This window comes from Choloepus didactylus, chromosome 6 (genome assembly GCF_015220235.1).
Source record: "Choloepus didactylus isolate mChoDid1 chromosome 6, mChoDid1.pri, whole genome shotgun sequence".
Classification (NCBI taxonomy): domain Eukaryota; kingdom Metazoa; phylum Chordata; class Mammalia; order Pilosa; family Megalonychidae; genus Choloepus; species Choloepus didactylus.
The window spans coordinates 976,039-1,001,904 of NC_051312.1; the positions used below are offsets into that span (position 1 = coordinate 976,039).

The 25,866-nt window shown below is 63.8% G+C and overlaps 1 protein-coding gene across 2 annotated transcripts; it reads right to left on the reverse strand.

Moving 5' to 3' along the window:
- Positions 1-808: 808 nt before the first annotated feature.
- Positions 809-25,337, reverse strand: CHID1 (chitinase domain containing 1). 2 transcript variants are annotated; one of them, XM_037838774.1, is made up of 13 exons: positions 25,270-25,337; positions 18,968-19,118; positions 18,163-18,312; positions 17,756-17,888; positions 16,979-17,020; positions 16,237-16,343; positions 14,462-14,523; positions 12,062-12,154; positions 11,836-11,937; positions 11,351-11,506; positions 1,447-1,527; positions 1,242-1,284; positions 809-946 (listed from the first exon to the last, which is right to left on the reverse strand). In XM_037838774.1, exons 2-13 carry the CDS (start codon positions 19,076-19,078, stop codon positions 848-850), a joined length of 1,179 nt encoding a protein of 392 aa, XP_037694702.1. In that variant the 5' UTR covers positions 19,079-19,118; positions 25,270-25,337; the 3' UTR covers positions 809-847. The 2 variants fall into 2 exon arrangements, with proteins under 2 accessions (XP_037694702.1, XP_037694701.1); XM_037838773.1 differs by lacking the exon at positions 25,270-25,337 and adding an exon at positions 19,522-19,753.
- Positions 25,338-25,866: the final 529 nt, after the last annotated feature.

Sequence of the window (25,866 nt, forward strand, 5' to 3'; positions counted from 1 at the left end):
CTGAGAGTGGGGAGCGCCTGTCCCCCTTTCCAGCACAGCACCCCACCTGCCTCTGTCCTGTTCAGGCCTCAGGCTGCCCCCATCCCACTGGATCTGGGGGGTGGAGAACAGGTGGCTGGGCCTGATCCGCCCCCACGGCTCCCCCCACCGTCCCGAGCCCCCAGGTCACGGCCCCCGTGAGGGGAGTGGGGGCAGTGGGACCCTGGTTGGGGTTTGGAGCTACTTTCCACCCCAGGGCAGACCCCAGGATGGGCACCTGCCTGCTACCCCCCTCCCATCCGCCCCAGGGCTGGGGGGAAACCCCGAACTTGAGGGGGGTGAAACACTGAGGGCCGGGTGGGGGCTTGGGGTGCTGTCCCTGGGCTTGGGTGTGGGGCCGGGCAGGGGCTGACCCCTGGAGCCCAGACTTCCTACACAGGTCCCACTCTGGATGCCCACTGGGTACTCCAAGCACACACGTGCCCAGCAGGCCAAGAGTGCATGCCCGTGGGCAGGAATCGGGGTCCAGGCCCCCCATGACCCCTCCTGGCCACGGAGTGACCCCGTGTCTGGGCCCGAGTGGGAAGGGCTGAGCCGGGATGCCCTGTCGGGTGGGGGCCACCAGCCCTGCCCACGCCTGCAGGAGCACCCAGGGCGGGACGGGGTCCTGTGCCCACCCAGCCCACCTGGTCCCACGGCCTCGTTGGGGCCATGTTGTGGATGGAGGTCCCGGGGGGAGCCTCGTGTGGCTGGGGACGCCCCATGCCCGCGGCTCCCAGTGTCCCCCGGGGCTGCAGCCCACACGTCGCGGCAAAGAAAGGGGCATGAGCCTGGACGGTGGCGTTTACTTCCCGTGGGGCCACCCTCCTCACAGCAGGTCGTAGAAGTAGTCGAGGCCCTGGCCCAGCTCCCAGATGGACACCCCGACCCCCAGCTCTCTGGCGAGGTCCAGCCGCACCTGCACAGACTGGGCAGAGCCCCCCCCCCCGTCAGCACCCTCAGGCCCGGCAGCCCAGGCACTCCCAGCCCCCATCACGGCCTGAACCCCTCGTCCCTGGAAATGACCGTGGGGGGCCAGAGGGGGGACCCCACTCAGGTAGACCCAGTGGATGGCCGAGGTCGGGGAGAGCTCCCAAGGTAGCTGGGCCAGACCACTGGCCAATACCTGCTGCCCGGCCCAGGTCAGGTCCCACACTGTCCTTGGCACAACCCCGAGGCCCCCAGCCCAGCCTCGCCCGCCCGCAGCCCCCAGCCCCAATCACCTTTAGCGTTGGGTAGAAGACAACGTGCTTGCCGCCGCGGCTCCTGCAGAGGACAAGGGGAGCTGTGTGCCCTGCCCCTCAGCCTGGGAAGGGGGCCCAGCCACCCCACCCCACAGTGCTGGCAAAGCCCCCGTGGCTCCGCGGGGCGGGCACCTCTCCCACATGAGCGTCTCCCCTCTGACTCCCACTCCAGAGACAGACTCACTTCTTGTACTCGAAAAAGTGCTCCGCGGCCTGGGCGTCCCACAGCATCCGGGGCCTGTGCTCCTTCAGGGTCTGGATGTACCTGCGGGGGCCGCACCGGGGTGGGGCCGGGCTCTGGGGACCGCACCCCAGGACCTCCTGACAGACCATGTGCCAACTCGCCAGCACCGCCCACTGCACCGCCGGGCCCAGGGCAGGGCCTGGGGATGGGCTGGGGCTGGGGCTGCTGCCCCCTGCCCTGCAGCATGGCGACCCGAGGCGGCCCCAGTTCCGGACCCCCCGAGCCCCCGTCCTGCCGCCGCATCCCCCAGAGCTGCATGACGAAGCCCACCCATCCCACAGGAGGCCGGGGAGGCCCCGACCCAAATCCCACCCCCCACAGGCTGCTCCATGACCTCTGGGGTCAGAGTGGGTGTGAAAGAGCAGCTCTGGGCAGTCCCTCTCCTGGAAGCCCCCCTCACAGCAGGCCCACGGGTCCCGGGACACCCCGGAGAGGCCCCCCAGGGCCAGGCACACTCAGAAGGGGGGTTCCTGGGCTCGGGGGCCTCTGCAGGCAGCCCTTGGCAGGGTGGGCAACACAGGGGCCAAGCCAGGGCCGACGCAGATCCCAGCCCAGCCCAAGGCTGCTCTGTGGGTCCCTTCCGGAAGCCTTTCAGGCTGGGGTGCGGACGCCCAGAAACGCACAGCACCAGGACCCCTCCGAGCAGCTCTCACTACCCCAGGCCATCCAGCACCTTCTTTTCATGCCTCCCGCAGCCCCGGCCAGTGCCTGCTCTGGGCTTCCTGAGGCCTGAGGAGGTGGGTGCGAGGGGAGGGGCTGCGTCGGCCGTCCCCCCTCCTCCTGCCCGGGAGTGTGGCTGGCGCCCGCCTCCGGAAGGGAAGGGAAGTATCAGGTACAGGGGCCCATCAGGGCTCAAGGCTGCCCCCGGCCCTCTCAGCTGGCAACCACGGAACGGGCAGAGCGGCCACCCAGGAGGGCCCAGGGCTGGGAACAGCTTCTTAGGCTGAGGGACAGGGGGATGCACGGGTCCCCTGCGGGGTGGGGGTGGTGCTGGCCGCTGTGTAAAGGGCCCCTGAGGAAGGAGGAGGTGACCCGATGGAGGTGGACGAGAGGACGGAGTCCCCCAACTTTCCCAAAATGGAGTTCTGAGGCCTCGGCCCAGGCTGCCCAGTTTGGTCCCGTGAAGATCCCGGGGCTGGGAGGGGCGGCTGGGGTGGGCGCTGAGGACTGGAGCCCCGGGCTCCCCGCAACCAGGCCCCAAGTCGCTCTGAGGGGTTTCAGAGCTGCTGCCGAGCCCCCAGCAGTTCCGTGGGGATGCCACCCCCTCTTCCTGGCCCTCCCCGCAGGCTGCTGAGGGAGGGGCGGCAGGGCCTGTCAGCCTCGGGCGGGCACAGATGCCCCCTGCCAACCGCCAGGATGTAGACCCCCGGAGAGCGGCAGCGGGCGGACTTGAGGGGTGGGCTGCAGCCCCAGCTCAGGGGACACAGCTGAGGCTGGCTCTGTCCCTGGGGGCCCACGTGCACCCTGTCCCTGCCCTGCTACCCTCTGGCTTTGGGACTTCACCCCATCTTTCCCTCAAATGCACCTACTGCCCTAAGTGCCAGTCCAACGGCCTGCTGTCCAGGGGCTGGGGGGCCTGAGGCAGGACGAGGAGAGACCCCCGGTTCCAACCGTGGCTGGAGCTGCTCCTCACCGGCCTGGCTGGGGCAGAGGGGTCCCAAGTGAGCCCCAAACCACCAGACCCGGCCTGGGCCAAGGACAGCCCTGCGGGGCGAGGTGGGGGCAGCCTCTCCAGCCAATGAGAAAGGTAGGACACGGACCTGCCGGGCTGCCCCACACCGGGAGGGCCAGGTCGGGGAGGGGGTGTCGCCGGAGAGCGTCAGGGAAGGTCCCTTGCAGACAAATTCATGCGCCCACCAACACTGGCCATAAGATGGGCAGCAGCATGGGGAAGAGGACGCCCCGTGAGAGTGGGGACAGAAGCCGTGGGCCTCGCTGCCGTCAGAGTGTAAGTCAGAGCCACAATGAGACGCTCCCCAACACCCCGGACGGCAGAAGTGGGGAAACCTGGTGATCCCATGTGCCGGGGGAGGTGGGGAGCTGCCGCCCGTGCTGCCGGGGGAGGGAATGGTCCAGCAGTCGGTGGTGGCCGCGCGGCACCCAGGGGTGCTACCCTCAGAACACACTGACCCTGCAGAGAAGGTGCCGGAGCGGCAGGAGACACGCACGGCAACACGACCACACAGGGACAGGGTCCTGCTCCATCGGGGTGACTGCTTGTAACGGGCACAAAACAAACACGCTGCAGCTGCCAGCCACAGGACGGACACACCCTGCAAATAGCATGCGTGGAGGGGCAGACGCAGACATAAATCCCATTCACGTAGGGTTCCAAGATGCGCGGGCTGGTCACGGCACGGAGGCCGCGTGGTCGGGTGGGAAAACCACAGACACCCCGGGGCAGGAGGGCCTGTGGGGGCTCCTGGGACCCGGCCGCGCCGCATCCCCTACTCACATGGGGCCGGTGGGGTTAGTCTCACAGCACATTGGTGGGCTGTGCACGTGCTCTGTGTCCTTATGGCGTGTGGGGTTTTTTTTTTAAGAGGATTTGAGAATTCGTTTACAGGATGACAGAATAAGCATCTCACAGACGGACTGTGCCGGATTGGATGTATTATGTTCCCCAAAATGCCGTGTTCTTTAATGCAGTCTTGTGGGGACAGACATATTAGTGTTAAGTTGGAACCTCTGGATTAGGCTGTTTCCATGGAGACGTGACCCATCCAATGGTGGGTGAGTCCTGTGATTAGGCTGTTTCCACAGAGGCACCTGGCTCTTGGTCGGTTACTGGGGCTCTATAAATGCGCACAAGCAGAGGGACCTGAGAGCAGCTGCAGCTGAGAGACGTTTTGGAGATGGCTGTTGAAAGCAGACTTTTGCTGATGGTTTGGAGATACTAGCCCAGAGTTTGCTTAGCCCAACTTAGAGACATTTTGGAGAATGCCATTTTTTGACATGCAATCCGGGAGCAAGCAGATGCCAGCCACATGCCTTCCGAGCTAACAGAGGTTTTTCAGATGCCAATGGCCTTTCTCCAGTGAAGGCACCCTTTGTTGATGGACACTTCATGGCCTTAAGACTGTAACTGTGTAACCAAATAAACCCCCTTATAAAAGCCAATCCATTTCTGGTATTTTGCATTCTGGCAGCATTAGCAAACCGGAACATGGACCCTCCCATCAATTATAACTATAAACTCTGGGCAAAAAAAGATTAACCGAAGCCTCTGAAAAATGGGAAAAAAGCAAGCAGATTTTTTGGGAGCTGAACATTGAAAAAAGGGTGAGCCCAGGGGAGTTTTCTCTGTCGTGCTGGGACGTCAGGAGGAAACCACAGCCCCTCTGGCCTGGAGACCCAGAGGACAGGCCTGGCTGACCATGGCTGCCAGACGCGAGGGCAGATCCTGGCAAGGAAGGAGCCAAGAAGAGGACCTGAAGCCACGTGCATGAGACAGACAAAGAGATAAAAAATTCATAATGAATGAAACAACAGAAAATCTCAGCAGAAAGACAGAAGCTGTAACTGAGAACCAGATGGAAATCTGAGAACTGAAAAATCCATCGGAAATAAAACATTCGCTGAATGGGCTTAAAGGCAGAATGGAGGTGACAGTGGAGAAAATCAATGACCTTGAAGGGAGATCAATAGAAAAACAGAGCGGATATCAAAGACTGAAAGCCGACAAGAAAATGAACCTATTTGTAAACTGGAGGCCCAGAACGGGATAGGAAAAGTGTTTGAAGAAATTGCCCTAATTGTCCCAACTTGAGTGAATGACATAAAGGTACAGATCCCAGAAGCTGTGAACCGATGCACGTGGATATATAGATGAAGGATATATACAAAGAAAACTTCTCATGGGCCCAACACGTCAAACTGCCGAAAGTCAAAGATAAAGAGAAAAGTCTTGAAAACAGCTTGGAAAAGACGTCACGTTACACTCAGCACGCGTGGGGGGCCGAGGGCGGGGGACGCTCCTGTCCAGGTGGTCACGACCCTCGGAACGGGAGAGGCAGACACTTCAGGTACAGCAGAGCGAGAGGCGCCAACGCCACGCACGGCCCCGCGAGGTGAGAAACGCTCCGGCTCCAGAGAACCAAAGCTCCAGGGGAGGCGCGGCTTCCTGAAGTCACAGATTTCACTAGCAAACGGGAAAGATCCCAGAGAACACAAAAGACCATTATTTCCTCCAAATCTACAAAGAGCACAGATGACCATTTAAAGCTGAGGTCCTGACACTGCCTTTTGGGGTTTCACAGTGACTGAACGCAAGGAGGGGGTGCCCCAGACAGACCCAGGGGCCACAGGGGCCCCACAGCTGCAGGAACCGCCAGTATTAGGGAAGATCCCAGATCAGCCCCAGCGAAGCGCAGCTGAAAGCCAACACACTAACGCAAGTGGACTTCTGAGAACCAGTCAGGTAGTCCAAAAAACAAAGGGGGAAGAGAAGAACAAAACACAGAGGAGACAAATGGAGAAGTAAGTGGCAGATCTAAATCTAACCGTTATCAGTAACCACATAAGTCCTTAAAGGACTAAGTACACTAATAAAAAGAGAGAGGTCATCAGAATGTTTAAAAAAGCAAGACTCGACCCTCGGCTGCCTAGAAAGAAATACAGAAACTCAGAGGGGCTGACAGGAAACGGTGGGAAAGCTGCACCGAGCAACGGGTCGGCACACGGGGCCTGGGGTGGCCCCAGTAACACCCCATGGGGCAGCTGTCCCCGTTTCCATAACGATTTCATCAAAAAGATGAAATAATCGCTAATGTGAAAGCGACTTAAGGCAGCTTCAGAATTTATAAAGCAAAATTGACAGGAAAAAAGGAGAAAGACAACCTCACCGTCGTAACAGGTCTTTAACACTGCACTCAGCAATTAGCAGAACGAGACCAACAGGAAAACTGGCAAAAGCCCAGAACACCCGGGTGCCACGCCAAGCGCCATGCGCCGAGTACACGTCCTCCCAGCACACGTGGTGGGAGGTGGGCACTGAAGCACTGCGTGGGCTCCACGGAATCAAGCGAGAAACTAGTAACTCAACTAATAATTAGAAAGTAAACATTCAAGAAATCCCCAGGTATCCGGGAATTTAACATTACACTTCTAAATAATCTATGGTGAAAAAAGAGATCACAAGATTGAACCAAAATGCTGATGAAAACACAACATATTAAAACTTACGGACTGTAGTTAAAGAAGTGTTTAGAAGGAAATTTACAGCGTTAAGCATTTAAACAAGAAAAGAAAATCTAAAATCAACAACCTATGGTTACATTTTAAGAAGTTAGAAAAAAAGTAAATAAACCCAAAGTATGAGAAAGAATAAAATAATAAAAAGCAGAAATCAAAGAAACAAAACAAACATGGAAATCTAACAAAACCAAAGCTGGCTCTTCAAACCAATCCACAAGACTGATAAAACCCCAGCTAGGCAAATTAAGAAAGAAAAGTGAGAACCAATCACCAATGCTGGCAGCAGAGGAGGAGCTTTCACTAGAGACCCCACAGGGCAAGGAACCGGCTGGAGGCACGACAAGCAGCAAGCGGCAGGAAGGACAGCTAAAGGGGGCTGGGGGTGGTGGGCCGGGGGTCTGAGGGCCACAGGTGTCCTGGAAGCCCCACACCCCACCTGCACCCAGGTGTGCCACTGCCCCGCCTTCATCCCAGCCCCACCCGGCCGGCCTCGCTGGTGCCCCATCTCCGCCCACACCCCCAGCACCCCATGGCCAGGGCAAAGAGGGGGAGACCCCATGAGGGGTGGTCCTCCCCGAGCTCGCCCCTGGGGGCCTGAAGGAGGCCCCAGCTCCAGCACCCCCACACCCATGACTCCCCAGCCTGCCTCTCTGCGGGGGGAGGGGCACAGGGCAGCGCACCCCCTTTCCCACCTGCCTGGACCACCCGCCTGGAGCACCCAGCCCTGGCCTGTCACCCTGGCACGAGTGGCCCCCAGGCCGTGCACTGACCAGCCCCTGCCCTGCAGCCAAGGGACCCCCTGGAGGAGCCCCCGACCCTGCGCCCAGACTGTGCAGGGCCAGAGGGGCTGTCGGCCACTGAGGGCAGGGTCCCGGGCCGGCTGAGGAGGGCCTGGGGGGCGGAGCTGCCCTCGCTGTGGGCGCCCAGGGCTCCCCACCATGCGTCGCTGGACCCCGGGACCCACACTCACCCTCACAGCCTTTCCCACGACGCCAGGGGGCTGAGCAGAGCCAGAGGGGCATGGGCTGAGCAGCGCCCCGCGCCCGCAGGCTGTGCATCCGGAACGGCCGGGAGCCAGGCCCGGGAGGCCTTTCGGGGTCGTGAGTCGAGGGTGTCCTGCCTGAGGCCCCGGGGTGGCCCCGCTGGCCCAGAAAGCAGAGGCTTGGGCCACCTCCTGCTGAGCTGGGCCCTCGGCTTCTGCGCCTGCCCACAGCTCCCACAGCGGCCCCCGTGCTCCCGTGACTCCCACGTGGCTGCTGGGCAGCGGTGGACCGAGCATACGCGTGTGGAAGGGCAAGAGCTGCGTCCCGAGGGGACGGCCACCCTCCAGGGTGTGGCCTGTGGCCTGCAGAGCCGACCCTGCACCCGGGGACAGAGGCGGCTGGGGCAGGGCGAGGCCAGCGGCCCCCACAGGCCTGAGCGGGTACAGGGATGTGTTCCTGATGGGGGCCCCTTCCCTCGGGAATTAGTGGGGGCTGGGGGAGCCACCGCGGCTGAGTGACTGGTGAGGGGACGGACGCCTGCTGAGCCACTGGACCCTGACTGACCCTGGAAGGGAAAAGGGCCACGTGCCTGGGGTGGGCCCCGGCTGTGGCCTCCACGACCCGAGTGACTGTGGGCAGGTCTCCGCGCTCACCGGGCCCCTGCGTGAGCCCCTGCCCCTCCCCACACTGACGTGCACTGCCCGGATCGTCAGTTCAGGGCAGGCCCTTCCTGGTGGAAACGGCCCCGGGGAGTCTGGCGGCTTTCACGCAACAACAGCCCGTGAGGAACGAGGCTGGGGGCGGGCAGTCAGCCAGGACATGCAGGACACACGGCCTCGGTGAGTCCAGTCCCTGCAGCTGGGGGGCAGGAGGGGCGTGAGGACCCCACCCTGTGGGGCAAGGGGGGAGCGGAGGCCCAACCCCCCATCCCCGCCTGCACTGGAGAGGCCCGGGCCCCCCCCATCAAAGGCCCTCGGGGATGGCCGCAGGATCCGCCCATCAGGAACGAGACTGCAACCCCACTGCATGGGCCCTCAGCTGCCCGCCTGCCCGTCAGCTCTGCAGACTCATGGGCACGGAGGGTCCCCAAAGCCCAGCTACTTACTCCAGTCGGAGGCAGCCTGCTGAGCTGGGGCCCGAGCTGCGCCCCGGCCAAGGAGAGGCAGGACAGTGGCGTCCCCCAGCGGGCGGGGACACACAGAGACCCGGCCACAGCGCACCAGAGGCCCCGCCCGGCATGCCTGGGGCTCGGTGCCGGCTCCCCTGGCCCAGCGCGGACCCCGGGGTCCAACCAGCACAAGGCCACACTCTGCGTGTGTGCTCACTCTGTGTGTGTGTAGTCACACGCATGCTCAGATGAACACGGTTGTGCAAGCGCACATGTACACACCCACCCTTGCACGTGCACACCTTCATCAGTGAGGACCCACCCACTCTCTCCCCTGAAGGGCTCATGGCCGGCACGGGGGCCGTGCGGTGCCTTCTGGTCTCCAGGGGGGGCCTGGGGGCGCCCTGTCTGTTGCATGAGCTGCAATGTGACAACTGTACAAGCTTCGTGGGCCCACATCCAAGGTCAGCCACAGGCCTGTCTCTGGAGCCCTCCTTACTGGACGCCTGAGGAGGCCGGACCCCAGCGGGGAGCAGAGCCGGCCCCGGGAGAAGCAGGCAGTGAGGGCTGCGCCCCGAGAGCAGGAGGAGCAGACAGAAGGGGGTGCCTGTGGGGGGCTGGCCGTGGGGTCCAGGCCCCTCGCAAGCCAGGCATCTGTCAGGGGGAGGGTGGCGGACCCCCGAGGCCGGCTCCAGGCTGCGCCCTACGTGTCTCCAAGCGTGGAGTGCCCACCCTCCGTGGCCTCGGCTTCCCTCTGACCCTGCCCCCCCACTCTGCCCACTGCCCTTCATAACCGTTTGCTCCCCATGCCCCAGGTGACTCCCAGGGTCCCTGCAGAGGGGTCTGGCCAGGGGGTCAGTGAGGGCAGAGGTGGTCTCAGCTCAAGGAGCAGAGCCCTGGGGAGCCAGGAGGGACCCCCATTCTGTCAGTCCCCCACTCCCACCTGCAGAGTCCATGGGAGCCACCCGAGCCCACCTGCAGCTGACCCGCAGGACACCCAGCAGATGGCATCGGCCAGGGGTGGACAGACGCTGGCCTGCACCCACCTGCCCCACACGAGCTGCGCGAGCTGCGGCCCCTCAGGAGCCATCACCCGACCAGGCCCAGTCGGCGGCCCAGGGGACAGCAAAGTGCAGCCCGCAAGAGCCGTCCACACTGAGGGGGCTCTGCAGTGGGGAGAACCCTGGGGTCAAGGGGGCCGGGGCTGGGAACGGAGCCACAGACCCACGCCAAGGGCTCCACCCCGCACTGCCAGCAGCTGGGTGCGCTCAGGAGGGTCAGGGAGACGGGGAAGCACAGCTGAGGGGTGTGGGCGGCACAGCGGACATGCTCCCGGCCCGGGACGGGCGGCCGGCACAGAGCCACCGTGGGCATTCAGGGCGGCGAGTCGCCGATGGTCTCTGGGCTGCGGAGCCTCAGGGGACGTGACCCTGACACGGTTGAGGCTGACACCCAGCTCCACCCTGGACGGAGCGAAGGGACGGGCTCTCCTGTCCCCCGGGGGGGCAGGCCCCTTCCCCTACAGACAAAACACACGAGAAGCTTCTGTGTGCCGAGGCCCGAGTGGGACGTGAGGAAGGCGGCCCCGCAACACTCCAGGCTGCAGAGGAAGGGGTCCCGGGAGGGCCCAAGGACCCCGAGAGTCCGGGGAGACCGAGGCAGCTTCAGTCCGTGGGACGGGACTGAGGAGGACTGCGCAGAGCGAGCCCCGAGAGCTGCAGAGGGGCCTCGAGCCCTCAGCAGAGGACTGAGGAGCTCGGGCTGGAGGAAAGAACCGCAGGAAAGGCCCCAGGGTGCAGGGCCACAGGCTGTCCTCATGCCCGGCTGGAAGGACTCGGGGCGAGCGTGGCGATCGGCCGGGACAGAACCTGCGCCGGAGCCCCTAGAACCCGCAGGGCCAGGCCCAGAGGCTCGAAGTGTCACTCAACTGCCCCCCGATGCAAAGCTCAGGAACGTTCACCCAGTGCCTGACAAGGTCAGGGTCACACGTCCAGCGCCCGAAACGCCCAGGCTGGGAGGGCAACGGGCAAGGCAGCCATGCGAGGCCAGTGCAGAGCCGAGAACTGGCAGGTGAGGACGGTAAACGGATGGTAAACGGGGGTTACAACCGCACCCTACACCAGAGGGTCTAGTGGAGACGCAGAGAGTGTGAGACCCACCCCAGAACCCCGAGCCCAGGAATGATGACATGTGGCAGAAGCCATGAACTAGCCCCTGGACGGATGGAGTAGGGGCCACACCCCCCACAAGCCCCCACCCCACTGCCACGAGGGGCTCGTGGCCTCAATGCGCTGGGCCCCAGGCCGTGTGTGGTGGGGGGGCTGCCACAACACCCTCAGGGTGCCCACCCACCCAGTGTCTGGACCGCAGCAGTCGCAGATGCTGACCCATCTGTGCTGCCAGGACCTGGGGGCCTGCTCTGGATGCCCCCCAACCCCCCTCGAGAGTGGCTTTCTGCATCTGCCCTCATCCCCCCACCCCCACAGCAATGGCCCCAGGGCCGGCCCAGACCCCGTTCCCAGGCGCACCTGTCCACGTGCTCGGCCCTGAGCCTCACCTGGAGCCCACGACGGGCTCGCGGGAGTCCTTGGAGGATGCGTAGTCCATGCCGTAGAAGTTGAGCCCCAGGAGGATCTTGCTGCGCCACTTGGAGTCGGGGTCCAGGACCTGGACGCAGGCTCGGACCCAGGACAGGGGCGCGTTGGGGCCAGGCCTGGGGGTGGGGAGCAGGGGGCTCAGCCGCCGGCAGGGATCCCGGACCCCCTGGTCTCCCCCGTGCCGCACGACCACCTCAGGGTGGGAGGAACAGAAGCGACTGTCAAGGACCCTCTCCCCCAGGGCCACGAGGTGCCCCGGGCCTGGTGGTGGCTGTGGGTGGGGGGCTGCCCACCCGACGCCTCCTGTGCCGTGGCCTCCCAGGCAGCTCAGCTCACCAGCCGCTGGGGCAGGGGTGCAGGGGTCCGGGAGCACGGATGAGGCCGGCTGGGGGTGCTCCCTCTTCCCAAGTGGAGGGGTCCCAGCCCCCCCGGCCCCCACACTCACTGCTGGGCCGTGGGGTGGTCATAGGTCATGAGGCTGAAGCCGTCCAGGGCCGGGCCCAGCTGCTCCAGCTCCTTGTGCGTGAAGATCCCCAGCTGGTCAGTCCTGCGGCGAGCCGGGGACATGGCGCCACCACACGCAGCCCGCGCCTCCCTGCCCCGTGCCCAGCAGAAGGGATCCCCCCCGGAGGTGCCCGCCTCCAGAGCCCCAGACCCTCCACGGCGCTCACCCTGGGGTGACGGATGGCGGGATGACGAGGATGGCCAGCAGCCGGGCCTGGTGCAGCGACTCGGCCACGTGGGTGAGCAAGTGCACGAGGCCCCTGCGGGAACAGGGGCAGCAGTCAGGAGGCCCAGTCCCGACTCACGCTGTGGCCCCCCTTGAGTGGGTGGGTGGGGCCCTGCAGTGCCCAGGGAGCCCCCATGGGCCTCTACCCCCCATCACAGAGGGGCCTGGCTCAGCAGTGTGGGGGCTGCAGGAAGGACCTGGGGGTGCCTGGCACCCAGAAGGGGCGCGAGGACGATGGGGTGCCCCAGGGGAGGGGGGCAGGCCCACCTCCTGCAGCCCCAGGGCCCCATGGGGTGGTGGCCAGAGCGGGAGCCCACAGAGCTGGACAGGAGCGACTGGGACTGGTGACGGGAAAGTGGGGACCAAAGTGGGGGCCCCCAGTCCCAGCAAGCCTCTGTCCAACCCTGGACAGTGAGGGGCGGCTGGCAGACCCTGCAAGCCCTTCCCAGCAGGCCTGCGGGGGACGCGAGAGCTCCCAGGCCCTCACCCCAAGCAGCCCCTGGGTTTCTGCTGTGGACCCCAGAGGTGGCAGGAGCAGCCCTGACATGGCCCTTCGGGGTCCACCTTCCAGGCCCCGGCAGGCCGTGGTCCACAGGGGCCGCCACTGCCCCCCAGGGGTCCCTGAGCCTGTCACCCCCACTCGCCTTCCTGGGGCCGGGTCTCCAGTGGCAGGCAGGGGTGGTCTCGACCCCCGCAGTGTCTGCTGGCTGAGGCCATGGGGCCCCCACACGCCCAGCGCACGTGGTGGATGGGCTGCCCCAAGATGGGAGGACGGTGGGGGGGCCTTTGATGCTACCAGAGTGCTCAAAGCACCTGGGATTTCACAAGGTGCACCCGGAGGGAGCCCGTGCGGGTGCTGCCAGCTCAGCCCCCACCAGGCCAGGCCCCGGACACAGGGCGCCGTGGCCCCACTCCTGTCACCACCAGCGGCCTTCCCAGGTGCGCAGAGCCCTCAGATGCCTGGGGCAGACTCCGCTCGATGCTCTTGTGTTTCTCGGCAGCCACAGTGGGGACAGCCGCCCCCACCTCGGGCTCCCCGAGAAGTCCCTGCGCAGGGCCCTGAGGGGCTCTGCTTCCGGCTCTGTCTGCCTCGGGTGGCTCCAACGCCCCCGTCCAACGTCGTCCCAGCCGCCGACCGAGACGGCCAGACCTCCACGCGAGGCCGGCCCCAAGGCTTGCCACCCCATCTGGCAGGGACCCGATGCTGGGGAGTTCTCACAACCAGGAACTGGGTGCACCCGACCCAGGGCTGTGGGTGCTGGGCAAGGACAGCCGGGTCTCCATGCCCCACCACACCCCACCCCTTGCTTCTTGACGGCTCCTCCCCTGGCCCCCTCCGGCAGAGCCCCCTCAGGACAAACAGCCGAGGCAGCACAGCTGGGGCATGTGATGGGGCGTGTGACGGGGCGCACGGCGGGGGGGCACCGGGAAGCAGGAGCCCCAGCTCGTGGCAGGCGGGACCCTCCACAGGATGCCGTCTGGGTGCTCCTTAGCAGGCAGAGCCCCTGCATGCCCTGTCCTGGGCATCCTGCCCCCTCTCCCTGCTCCCCAGCACCAGCCCAACCCCAACGGCAGTGCCCTCCGTCCCTGGGGACCCCGGCCCAAGGGGTCGGTGCCGACGCTGCCTCCCGGTGGGCACAGCCGAGACCTGTGGCTGTCCGAGGCCGCGGCAGCAGAGGGAGGGCTTGGCCCCCAGGCCTGGCTTTGTCTCAAAACCCGACGGAGGCTTTAATGCAGGCTGCGCCCCAAGCTGTCCACTGAGGCGTCCACCTGCAGGCTGACCGGCAGGGCTGGGCTAGACACCAAGCGTGGGGACTTCCTCTCTGCACCCCCAGCCCTGGTGGCTCGGGCCGAGACGGTCAGGGATGGAGGAGCCCTTGAGCCTCCAGCCAGGCCCAGGGCAGGACAGCCGCTGCCCGGAGGAAGCCACGGCCCCCACGCCGAGCCTCTCGGGTCCCTGGAGGCGGCCCTGCAGCCACGGGGCCGCCATCCAGCAGGCCCCACAGGTGCAGGCTGGTCACGTTCCCCATCACCGTGAACTGCTGGCCAAGCAAGTGCCACCCAGGTGTCCATTAGTGGAAGGGTCGGGGGTCAGGGGTCAGCACAGCAGCAGGAACCAGCAGCCTGCCCGCAGGAGTCGGGGGAGCCAGTGGCCCACCCATGGAGGTCAGGGGTCGGGCTGGAGCCGGCGGCCTGCCCATGAGGGTCCATGCCTCTCTGAGCTGGCCCCCATCTTCCGTGTGGCCCTGACCCTCCTCACGCGCCCTTCAGACACCCCGGCCCAGGAGGGCGCAGACTGGGCCCCGTGGGGAGATGCCCCCACCCGGAGTCCCCCACTCACGCGTGTTTCTGGCTCAGCAGCCGGCTCCACACCTCCACCACAAAGCCATCAAAATGCTGATTCTGCAGAAAACAGAAAGGTGAGGACACCGCCCAAGGTGGCCCAAACGCACGGGCAGCAGGAGGAAGACAGGCAGGGCCGGCAGCCTCTGGCAAGGCCACGCCGCCCTCCAGGAAGACTGACGCTGTGTCCCAGGCCAGACCCTCTGTGCCAGTTTGAATGTATTATGTCCCCCAAATGCCATTATCTGTGATGTAATCTTGTGTGGGCAGACGTTATCAGTGTTGATTAGCTTGTAATTCTTTGAGTGTTTCTGTGGAGATGTGCCCCACCCAGCTGTGGGTGATGACTCTGATTGGATAACTTCCATGGAGGTGTTGCTCTGCCCATTTGGGGTGGCTCTAAGTTGAGTCACTGGAACCACATAAATGAGCTGACATAAGAGAAGGAACTCAGTGCAGCTGTGAGTGACATTGTGAAGAGGAGCCACAGCCAAGAGGGACACTTTGAAGAAAACACAGGAGCTGCAGATGAGAGACAGTTTGAAGACGGCCATTGAAAGCAGACTCTTGCTCCGGAGAAGCTGAGAGAGGACCAATATCCCAAGTGCAACTAAGAGTGACATTTTTGAGGAACTGCAGCCTAGAGAGGAATGTCCTGGGAGAAAGCCATTTTGAAACCAGAACTTTGGAGCAGACGCCAGCCACGTGCCTTCCCAGCTAACAGAGGTTTTCCAGACGGCATTGGCCATCCTCCAGTGAAGGTACCCGATTGCTGATGTGTTACCTTGGACACTTTATGGCCTTAAGACTGTAACTGTGTAACCAAATAAACCCCCTTTTATAAAAGACAATCCAAATATGGTGTTTTGCATTCTGGCAGCATTAGCAAACTAGAACACCCTCCAAAGGGGGCAGCGGCAGGTCCCTGCAGAAGCCAGAGAGAAGGGGCCAGCGCTCCTGCCGCCTCTTTGGGGCCCCAGGTCCTGAACCAGGGGGTGGGGGTGGGGGTGGGATGAGCTCGCTGCCACCTCCCCAACAGGGCCTGAGCCCGGGGCCACCACGTCCCCCTGGGGCTGCAGCTGGTGCACGGCCCCTTCTCGTCCCGGAGCACCCGTCACTGTGGGCCTGGCCGGGCAGCAGTGAGCACATCCCGCGCAGACCCGTGGGTGGCCAGTGGCAGGCACCAGCCGGGACTCCTCGCCCAGAAGCAGGGAAGCACGAACAGGCCCTTGTCATGGTGGCATAACGGGCCCACGGGTCTGGGCCAGGTCCTAGCCCCTACCTCCCCAACCCCTCCTGGAACCTGCCTCGCCCGCCCCCCCCCCGACCCCCACCTCACCCCAGTCCCCCTAATTCCCATCTCTCCTGACCCACATAGTTCTGAGCCCAGAGTCTCCCCAAGGCCCCATCTCTCCAGACGTCCTCTCTGACCCTGGGTCTCCCCCTTTACCCTGAGACCAGTGTCTCTCCTGACCCCCGTGTCCCCCGACCTCCATCTCACCCCGAGCCTGGGGCCTCCCCATCCCCTCCTCCCAGACAGCAAGTGACCAGCAGGGATGGGGTCCTCAGGAGAGTGGCCAGGCAGTGGCTTCACCCCAGGCAGCTCCCCTGGGCCAGCAGAGCCCCCGCCCCGGGACCCTGGAGGGAGCACACGGCAGCCCCTCAGCCAGCCGGGCACTGTCCACCCCGGGGGTGCCCTAAGCTGCGAGCAAGTGGGAGGCGGGAGCCCCAGGTACGGCTGCATGGCCCGCATGACCCTGCAGCGTGTCTCACCTTCGCCACCTGCACCACGGTTTTGCTGAGCTCTTCTATCTCGTCCTCACTGTCGAAGACGCTCCTGAAATCGTCGTACGTCCAGTCCTCAAACAGAAGCCGCGGCACTGGGGGTGATAGGCGCACCCAGGAGCTATGATGTGTGGCCACTGGGCCTTGCCAGCCGCCTTCCCCGCTGGCCTGTGCCCACCTGGGGCTCCCTCGACCCCCGGGGCTGTGTGCCAACCCCCACCCACCCTGGACCCCCAGCTCAGGAGCCACCCCTGTCCACAGGAGGGCATCCAGGCGCCGGCTGCCTGGCTCCAATGGGCGGCTCCAGCCACTGACCCCTGTCGGCCCCCGCCTTCCACCCCCGACCCTTTGACCCCTCCCCATACGAGCAGATCCTCAGGGCCCTTCCCTGCCTCGGACCCTCCTGAGTCTGAGAGGACAAGCTCGGCAGCCCGTCCCGCTGCCCGCCCTACCCTGGGACCCTCCGCCCGTCTCTCCCGCCTGCCTCCCCTTGCCCACTGCCGGCCATCCCAGAGGCACTCAGGGATGCTGGCGGCCCCCTTGCCAGACCAGGAGCCGGTGGGCCTGGGGCCCCCGACGGGTGGGGCGGACAGAGGAAGGAGGGGCGGGAGGCAGTGCGGTGGGCGCAGAGGGGAGGCTGGCCCAGGGCCAGGGGCGGAGCCTGAGAGCAGAGCTGGAGTCGGTGGGCACAGTGCAGACCCCTGGGACCCCCGCGCAGCCACGGACTCACCAATGTGCAGCCCCTTGTGCCTCCTGACGGTGCGCATCCACCCTGCGGCACGGAGGGGGTGTCAGGACAGGCCCCACCCCGCGCCCTCCTGTCCCTGGGGGGACCCCGCAGCCGCTGGCAGCACCGGCACTGAGAACGCACCCCACAGGGAGGGGCGGCCAGAGTCCACCAGGCCCGAGAACCTACCTGGGGACCAACACAACTGCCACATCACATGATTCTCATGCCTGCTTCCAGAACCCCAAAATGGGCACCACTCCCCCTCTTCTAGAAGAAACGTTACTCCCCTCTCCTATGACGGCCTGCTCCTGCTCCCTCCCTTCTAAAAGCCTTCGTCTTTTTCAGAAAGGGGACGGCACTTTGGCACGTTCTCCATCCAAACGTGTGACCACTGTGTCACGCTCGGGAGAGAATCAAGGCTGGGGAGAGGGACCCCTGAGCCCAAGCCCCCCATGCCAGGAAGAGCCCATTCTGAAGCAGCAGAGCTGCTCAGCTGACGCCCCGGGGGTGCCCTTGCAAGGGGAGGGGCTGCGGGAGGAGGTACTGACCCGGCCACGTGCCACTGCCCACGGCGGGCACACCCAGTGTACCCCACCCACTGCTGCGGCGCTTTCCACTCCGTCTGCAGAGCGGAGTGCAGTGTCCACACGCACGGCTCACACCCACCACGCACACCACATATGCTCACACTCACCCACCGCACACACACTCATGGCACACAGCTCACACCCACCCACCCCCAGCCCCGAGGCGCCCGCCAAGCAGCGGCACCGGCACCTTGGTCCACGTCATGCAGCCCCGTGACCTCGAACATCTCCCGGCCGCGCCGTCTCAGCTGCAGCCAGACGGGCGAGAGCAGCGTGAACTTGCTCCCGAACACCTTGGCAACGTCGTAGCCGTGACTGTTCCACTGGCGCAAGGAGGATGCGAGGGAAGAGGGCAGGTGAGTGCGTGCCGGCCTCTCCGCCCCGTGGCACTCGGGGACCCCACCGCGGCCACAGCGCCCATCTCCTCGAGTCGCCCCGAGCCTGGAAGGACTCAGGCGCAGCTCCCCTCCCCGAGATGCCCGCAGCCTGTACCGAGAGGGGCCTCTGGGCTTGGGGCAGCACGAGGGCGGCCCCAGAAGAGCCCGGAGCACGGCCCCAACCGCCTCACCTGAGCCCGGGGCCCCGGTCCCGACTCACTGGCGTGACGTAGCCCAGGACGGCCCCCGCAAAGTGCCGCTCGCGGGCCCTGGCCGAGCAGTAGCTCCGGTGCTCCAGCACCACGTCCTCGGCCCGGACGTCCGTCACCACCAAGCCCCGGTCCTGGACGGGCTTATCAGAAAGCTGAGTCTGGACAGAGAAATGGGTGGGGGTGGCACCGCACCCCAACCGGGGCAGGAGCAGGCAACCCCGGCTGCCGCCCGCCCCACATCACGCAGCAGGCGACCCAGCTGGAAGGCTCTGCGGCAGCCCCCAGGCCCACGGGAGCCGGGGAGCCCTGGGCCGGTTCTCACCCGGTCCCCCAGCACCAGACTCACCTGCGATACTCGTGCGAACCCGCTGGGCACACACGGCACCCCCCCACACACACATACACATCCTGCTCCCGATGTGCCAGTCTGTGGCACACTCGGGCCCCACTCAGCCCCCTCGCCCTGCAATCCCCCACCCATACCTGGGGCGGACTGACCACCCACTGTGAGTGCCCGGCTGGGGCTGCGGGCCCTGGGCTGGCCTGCCAGGAGGGGACACACCACCTGGGGCCTTCCCCAGAGACACATGCGGGGTTTGCTCGACCCCCAGGAGCCCCATGTGGCAGCGGGAGGAGGGTGCAGATGGTGAGGAGCAGGAGGCCACATGAACCAGGAACCACAGAGGACACGAGCCCCGGTGGGGACGGCCGCCCCCGGAGGGAGCCCCGAGTGTGCTCGCCGCAGACAGAGGGCAGGCCCCAGCCCCAGCAGGAAGGAGAGGGCTGTGACAGGCCCATCCCCACCGCCCCGACCTTCTCCAGCAGCGTCCTCGAGGCAGCTTTCTTGGCATCTGACTTGGACAGGGTGGGGTGGACGGAGCGGCAGGCCAGTGCGAGGCAGAGGACAGGCAGGAGCGTCCTCATGGTGGCGTCACAGTGGGCTCTGGCTGCGGCGCCCAGGGGGCTGCAGACAGAGCAGAGCACAGAGATCCAGCAGGGGTGCGACCCCGGTCCCAGTGGCCACAGGGGTCTCCTGCTGGCCTCCGCTTCCTTGGGACCCCATGGCCACCCCTTGGAGCCACGCTGGCTCCCCCCTCCGCTGCAAACCCAGAGAAATCCCAGCGCAGTTACGATGAGGTGTCAAGTCATGAGGCTACAGAAATCCCTAAGAAAATACAGAGCCTGTCCATGTAACCTCAGGGTGGAGAAGGCTCTTCCAACTATACCAGCTGTTCCATTTTGCTAAAATTGCTGGAATGTAAGATACCAGAAATAGATTGGCTTTTATAAAGGGGATTTATTAGGTTACAAATTTACAGTTGTAAAGCCACGAAAATGTCCAAACTAAGGCATCAACAAGAGGATACCTTCATGAAGAAGGGCTGACAGCATCTGGGGTTCCTCTGCCACATGGGAAGGCGCGTGGCCAGTCTCCTGGGGTTAGCCTCTCGTTTCCATGGCTTCCTGCAGAATGTCTCCAGGCTTCTGTCTCTCTTAGCTCCTCTCTCTCAGCTCCTGTGCGTCCTTGCTTGTCCTCCCAGGGTGTTTCTCTGTAAGCATCTGGGGGTCCTCTCTTAGCTTCTCCGGGGCAAGCTCTGCACCTCATCCTTAGCCTAGCATCTCCAAGCATCTCTGTGTGTCGGCTCTGGGCTCTCTCTCTCTGCGCTCTCTTAAGGACTCCAGTGATCTAATTAAGACCCACCCTGAGTGGGAGGGGCCACATCTCCATGGAAACAGCCCAATCCATAGGTCCCACCCACAAGCGGTCAGCCCCATGAGTGGATTACAAAAACACAGACTTTCTTGGGCTATATGACAACTTCAAACCAGCACAGCAGCCAGGATGGAAATTAGGAGGAAGCACCTGTGGGTTTTATGTATAAAATTGTAAAGCTTGCATTCAGGGAAAAAAACAGAAGAAAACCAAAGGGCCAATGCCACAGCCAAGAAGAACTCTCGGGGACGTCCCTGGGGACGGAGCAGCACCCCAACCCGCCCAGGGAAGGGGGGCCCCGGGTTAACAGTGAAGGCTCCAGTGAGTGTGCCGCCAGGGAAGCAGAGGGGGCAGCAGGGGATGCCCGGGGGCCAGCAACACACCACTCGGCCTCCCCAGCGAGCACAGGGCCACTGAGGTCAGGCGCCAGCTTTCACCCGACACCCACAGGTTGAAGGGAGGGGACCGGGGCGCACGCAACCCCCCAAGCTGCAGCGGGGCTCAGAGGGAAGTGGCTTGGTGGGGGCACCCGGCATCAAGCAGTTACTCTTCAGCCTTCATTTTCTTCCTTCTGCAAACCTTGCTCTGGGCGACGTCTCCGCGTGTGAAGCGGGCAAGCGTCTTCACCGAGCCGTGCCCACAGCGAGCCCTGGGCTCACGTCCCCGTCTGCAGGGACCACGCTGGGAAACCCGACGGGGGCCCCAGTCCCGGTGGGATGCCGCGAGGCAGCGGGAAACGCACAGGTCGCAAAACTGCATCAGTGCAGTGACTTACAGGCACCGCAGGGTAACGCGGGAGAACGTGAGCCCACAGCAGCAAGCCGGGTCCTCGGCACGGCCGGCAGTCGTTCTGCCCTGCTTGCTCTATCTGTAGTTCTGGTTTTCCTGCCATGAACTTATCAGGGACCTGGCCCAGTGATCCTGCCTTCCCTGTCGTTCGCACTTGGAGCACAGCGGGGCAGGCACAGGCTGCGGCTCCCCCATGGCTTCAAAGCCCACAGGCACCAAGAAGAGGGTCGGTGAACCACTCACATCCCCGCAGAGTGAGGTCCCCCTGGCCTGGCAGGGCTAGAGGGGGTGATGGGCCCAGTGCAGGGAGCTGGGGGCTGCCTCAACCCGCCCTCCCCACACGCAGCTGACAGCTTGGTCCCAGGTACCCGCGGGGCTGATGGGCTGTGCCCGCTGATGGTCCACCCCATCACTGGAGCCTCCTTTAGACCAGCTTCTCCTTGTGGAGCCGGCAGAGTGGCCCCATTTTGCTGTCACTCCCCTGGATGAGAAGTGCTCCTGGGACAGGCTGTGGGGCCCCGGACAGCCCCTGGGGCATGAGTTCCCACGCCTGGCACCTGATCCACCCACGGAGCACCCACGAGCAGCAGTGGAGACCGGAAAGCTCCCTCGCCTACGGACGGGGACGCCTCAGGCCCGGTCATGGGCTCTGAGAGCAGGAAGGGCATGTGCAGAGGGCTCTGGGCAGCACCTGGCGTGGGAACGGCCCCCTGCACGGCAGCGGGTATTCCAGAGCGGGCCGGAGAGGGATGAAGGGGCCCGGGCTGAGGTGGCTGCCTTCTCGGCCGGGTGGGTCCTGGGGCTGTCCCTGCCCTCGGTGGCCCGGGCTGGCATCAGAATCAAGGGGCAACCGAGCTGACAGGTGTTGGCACCCCTGCTGCTGCGGCCAGGAGTCTCGGGAGGGCCGGCCATGGGCACGGCCGGGGCTCTGGCTCCTGCAGGAGGGTCTGTCCTGGCTGGGGTACGGGTGGGCAGTCCAGAACCATCCGGAGCCCACATGGCCGGGGACGGTGGCTACCCGCTGGGAAGCTGATGCAAGGCAGCTCGGACCCAGAGGCTGGGGAGGTCAGGAGGAGCCCAGGACAAACGTGCAGGGGCTGTGCACACGGATGGACGGCCTGCCCACCGGATGAGCCACCAAGATGGCGTGGGGTGGGGAGGGGCCAAGGGCACACTGCCCCCCCAGGACTCTCGCCCCCGTCGCTGAGCCCTCCACTCCTGGCTCCTCTACGGCTGCAGCCCACCCCAGTGCACTGCACACCCATGTCCAGCTGCCCCGCTGCCCACACGTGCCCGTCATTCCACTCGCTCTCCTCTCCGAGGAAGGAGGCACAAGATCCCCCAGGATGCTCATTGCCTAGGGGAGTGCCCCAGCAAGGATCTGCAGGCGCTGTCTCCCCTCCTTGAGGCCCGATGCCTACACGTGCTGCACAGCTGCTGCTCGCCCACCACGGAGGCCGCTTGCCTGCAGGCCCCGGACCTGGTTTCACGCTGCAGGGAAGCGAGTGAGGAGAGGGCGGAAGGGACGGGGCCTCCAGACATGGAGGAAGGCAGGCCCTGCCAGCCTGTGCTGCGCAGTGGGGCAGCAGAAGGAGGAGCAGGCTGGAGCTGCCTCTGACCCCCTGGGCCCAGCGGGCTGGCCGGGAGAACCACAGCGGCCTGTGGGGAAGAGCCCCTGGACGAGGGTTCGTGACTGACCGTGACCACAAGGCCTGGGGCAGAAGCCGTGCCTGATGTGGGCAGCCCCCCACCCCCACTGCCCCGTGCTGCACAGAGGCTCTTCCGAGCTGCCGGCACCTCCCCCAGCTCCCTGCTGGACGCTGGGCACTGCAGTTGGAGCTGGCCGTGATGCTCCCATCATGCCTTTCACAGAGCACACACCTGGGCTCTCACGTGCCATGTCCCCGACGGCAAGGCCTCCAAACCGCAGGTCACCTGGGGACCTCCTGGGCCGGGCGCCTGGGAAGAAGAGGAGCCTGAGGATCTGCTTCCACACAAGCTAACGACCCAGAGCACTGCCGTTCCAGGCCCACAGTCCCGTCGCTTCTGGAAGGCTCCTGCTTTATCATGCTGACAGGACAGCCAGCCAGTCCCCATGGGAGCTGTCAAAAGTTTTTTGAGACCCATTGTGCCAGTCTGGATGTATTATGTCCCCCCAAACGCCATTATCTTTGATGCAATCTTGTGTGGGCAGATGTACTAGTGTTGATTAGGCTGGAATCCTTTGAGGGATTTCCATGGAGATGTGACTCCATCGCCTGTGAGTGAAACGTTTGATTGGATAACTTCCACGGAGGTGCTACCCCGCCCATGCAGGGTGGGTGTTAATTGGATCACTGGAGTTGTGTAAAGGAGTTCACAGACAGAGGGACCAGAGAGCAACTGAGAGTGACATTTTGAAGAGCAGCTGCAGCTAAGAGAGGACAAAATGTCCCAAGAGCAACACTTTGGAGAACGCCATTTTGAAACACAACCTGGGAGCAAGCAGACGCCAGCTGCATGCCTTCTGAGCTAACAGAGGTTTTCCGGACGCCACTGGCCATCCTCCAGTGAAGGTACCCGATTGCTGATCTGTTACCTTGGACACTTCATGGCCTTGAGACTGTAACCGTGTAACCAAATAAACCCCCTTTATAAAAGCCAATCCAACTCTGGTGTTTTGCAAAACGGCAGTGTGCCAGTTTGAATGTATTATGTCCCCCAGAAAAAGCCATATCCTTTGATGCAATCTTGTGGGGCAGACATATTAGTGGGGATTAAGTTGGAAGGTTTGGATTAGATTGTTTGCATGGAGATGCGCCCCACCCAACTGTAGGTGACAACCAATGAGATAGTCCCATGGAAGTGTGGCCCCACCCATTCAGGGTGAGCCTTTATCAGTGGAGCCATATAAATGGGTTGACAAACAGAAGGAACTCAGTGCAGCTGTGAGTGACATTTTGAAGAGGAGCCACAGCCAAGAAGGACACTTTGAAGAAAGCATAGGAGCTACAGATGAGAGACAGTTTGAAGACAGCTGTTGAAAGCAGACTCTTGCTCTGGAGAAGCTAAGAGAGGACAAATACCCCAAGTGCAACTAAGAGTGACATTTTTGAGGAGCTGCTGCCCAGAGAGGAACATCCTGGGAGAAAGCCATTTTGGAACCAGAACTCCGGAGCAGACGCCAGTCATGTGCCTTCCCAGCTAACAGAGGTTTTCCAGGCACCATCGGCCATCCTCCAGTGAAGGTACCCGATTGCTGATGTGTTACCTTGGACACTTTATGGCCTTGAGACTGTAACTGTGTAACCAAATAAACCCCCTTTATAAAAGCCAATCCATCTCTGGTGTTTTACATTCCAACAGCATTAGCAAACTAGAGCAGCCAGCATTAGCAAACCAGGACACCCATAATAAGTAACATGTTTTATACCATAGCCCGGTACAGGCATGTGTCACACATGCACAAGTACGTACACATGCCATGAGCACGTAAGGAACAGAACAAGCTCATCAAATCTTCCCCTCTTCTGGGTGATGCCTTCTTTTCTACTCCGTTTTAGAGAAGCTGCTGTTTACTGTTAAAAGGAGCTCCTACTTCCTCCCTCAGTAACTCACAGTAGAGAAACACTCATTTTCAGGCATGCGCATGTCACCCCACCGCTGGCGGAGCCCTGGCCATGTCACCCCACCACTGACCCAAGTCTTGGACGTGTCACCCCACCACTGTCGGAGCCCTGAACTAGCTCCGCGGTAACAGAAATGCTCCTATTTTAACAGCATGATGTTCGGTTACCCAAGTTTCCCCTTCACCGCAACTATGCTCCCACACAGAGGGGTGAGCACACCCAGGAACATGGTGGTGTGAGAGGCAGGACAATCATGCCCAGCGATGTTCATCGAACACACGCTGAATGTGCCAGGCCCTGTGTGAGCCACACCTTCTCCTCACAGCCCAGGAGCAGAGGGGTGCAGGGGAGGGGGCCCACACAGTGGGGCCACTGGGGCACAGGGACCACAGCAAAGGGAGGGAACCAGCGGCCTGGGAAGCCACAGTGGAGCAGTCCTCCAAGGTGCAACGTCTACACTTGCTCACACATGTGTTCACACTTGTTCTGAGCCACTCGCTCACACACCTGCTCTGCTCCATGTGCACACACTTATCCAATCTTCCTCACACATCTGCCTTCGTCTCCATTCCTACTCGTGCACACTCAGCCCACACGTGTGAACCCTCACCCACACTCGCTCACCACCCTCGTCCACACTCCACTGTGCATACTTGCTCACCATATTCACCTGTACGCCCTCATGTACACTCTCAGCACTCCCTCGTGCATACTTGCTCACCACCCTCGTGGCATTCACTTCTGCACACTTGCTCAGCGTCCTCACCTGCACTCAGTTGTGCACACTCGCTCACCACTCCTGCCTGCACTCCCACATGCACACTCGCTCACCGCCCCCCGCCCGCACTCCCTGGTGCTCGCTCTTCCCCACTCCGCACGCGGCCCGCCCCTCGTCGCCCGCGCCCCCCACGCCTGTGCGGCCCCGGCGGCGCCTGGCTGTCCGACGCGCCCACTTCGAGGAGGGGGAGCTGGGGCCGGATGAGGCGGACGCCAGCGGGGCTCACCTTCATGTCCGGGAGGCCGGCCGGAAAACGGTCACAGTGAGGCCGGAAGTCCCGCCCACAGACCGCGGCCCGCGCGCGGGGTACTCTGGGGCCCGGCGGGGCCTCTGGGGGCGGGGACTGGATGGGGGCGTGGGCCTGGAGGGGCGGGGCGGGGAGAGGGGCGGGGCCGAGCGGCGGGGCGGGGAGATGGGCGGGGCCGAGCGGTGGGGCGGGGAGATGGGCGGGGCCGAGCGGCGGGGCGGGGAGAGGGGCGGGGCCGAGCGGCGGGGCGGGCCCCCCGGAAGGCCTGGCACCGTCCTCTACGCGGCGGCCGCGGGGGTGACTGCCCCGGGGCGCTGGGATTTCGGCCGCGCGGGCGGGTGGAGAAGGAGCGACAGGACTGTTCCTGTGCGACCCCGGGCAGAACCGACCTCTCCTCCCCACACTGTCCCCTGGACGGGGCTCTCACCCCTCCGGGCTCTGCCCCTCTGGTGCCAGCTGCCAGCCTCAGCCTCGTCACCCGCCGCCCGAGCTCATCTCAGCCGGTGGCTTTTGTCACCGTCCACAGCAGGGACTGCCTGGTGACCAGGATGGACACGTCTGAAACTCAGAGATCTC

Bases quoted from the DNA above. Each gene is read 5' to 3' on its own strand.
- CHID1 (XM_037838774.1), bottom strand. From the start codon at position 19,078: ATGAGGACGCTCCTGCCTGTCCTCTGCCTCGCACTGGCCTGCCGCTCC. The intron at 18,313-18,967 runs GTCGGGGCGGTG...TTCTCTGTCCAG, and splicing joins CGAGGACGCTGCTGGAGAAG to ACTCAGCTTTCTGATAAGCC. The intron at 11,507-11,835 runs GTGAGTGTGGGG...CCCCACCCCCAG, and splicing joins GACCACCCCACGGCCCAGCA to GCCTGGCCCCAACGCGCCCC.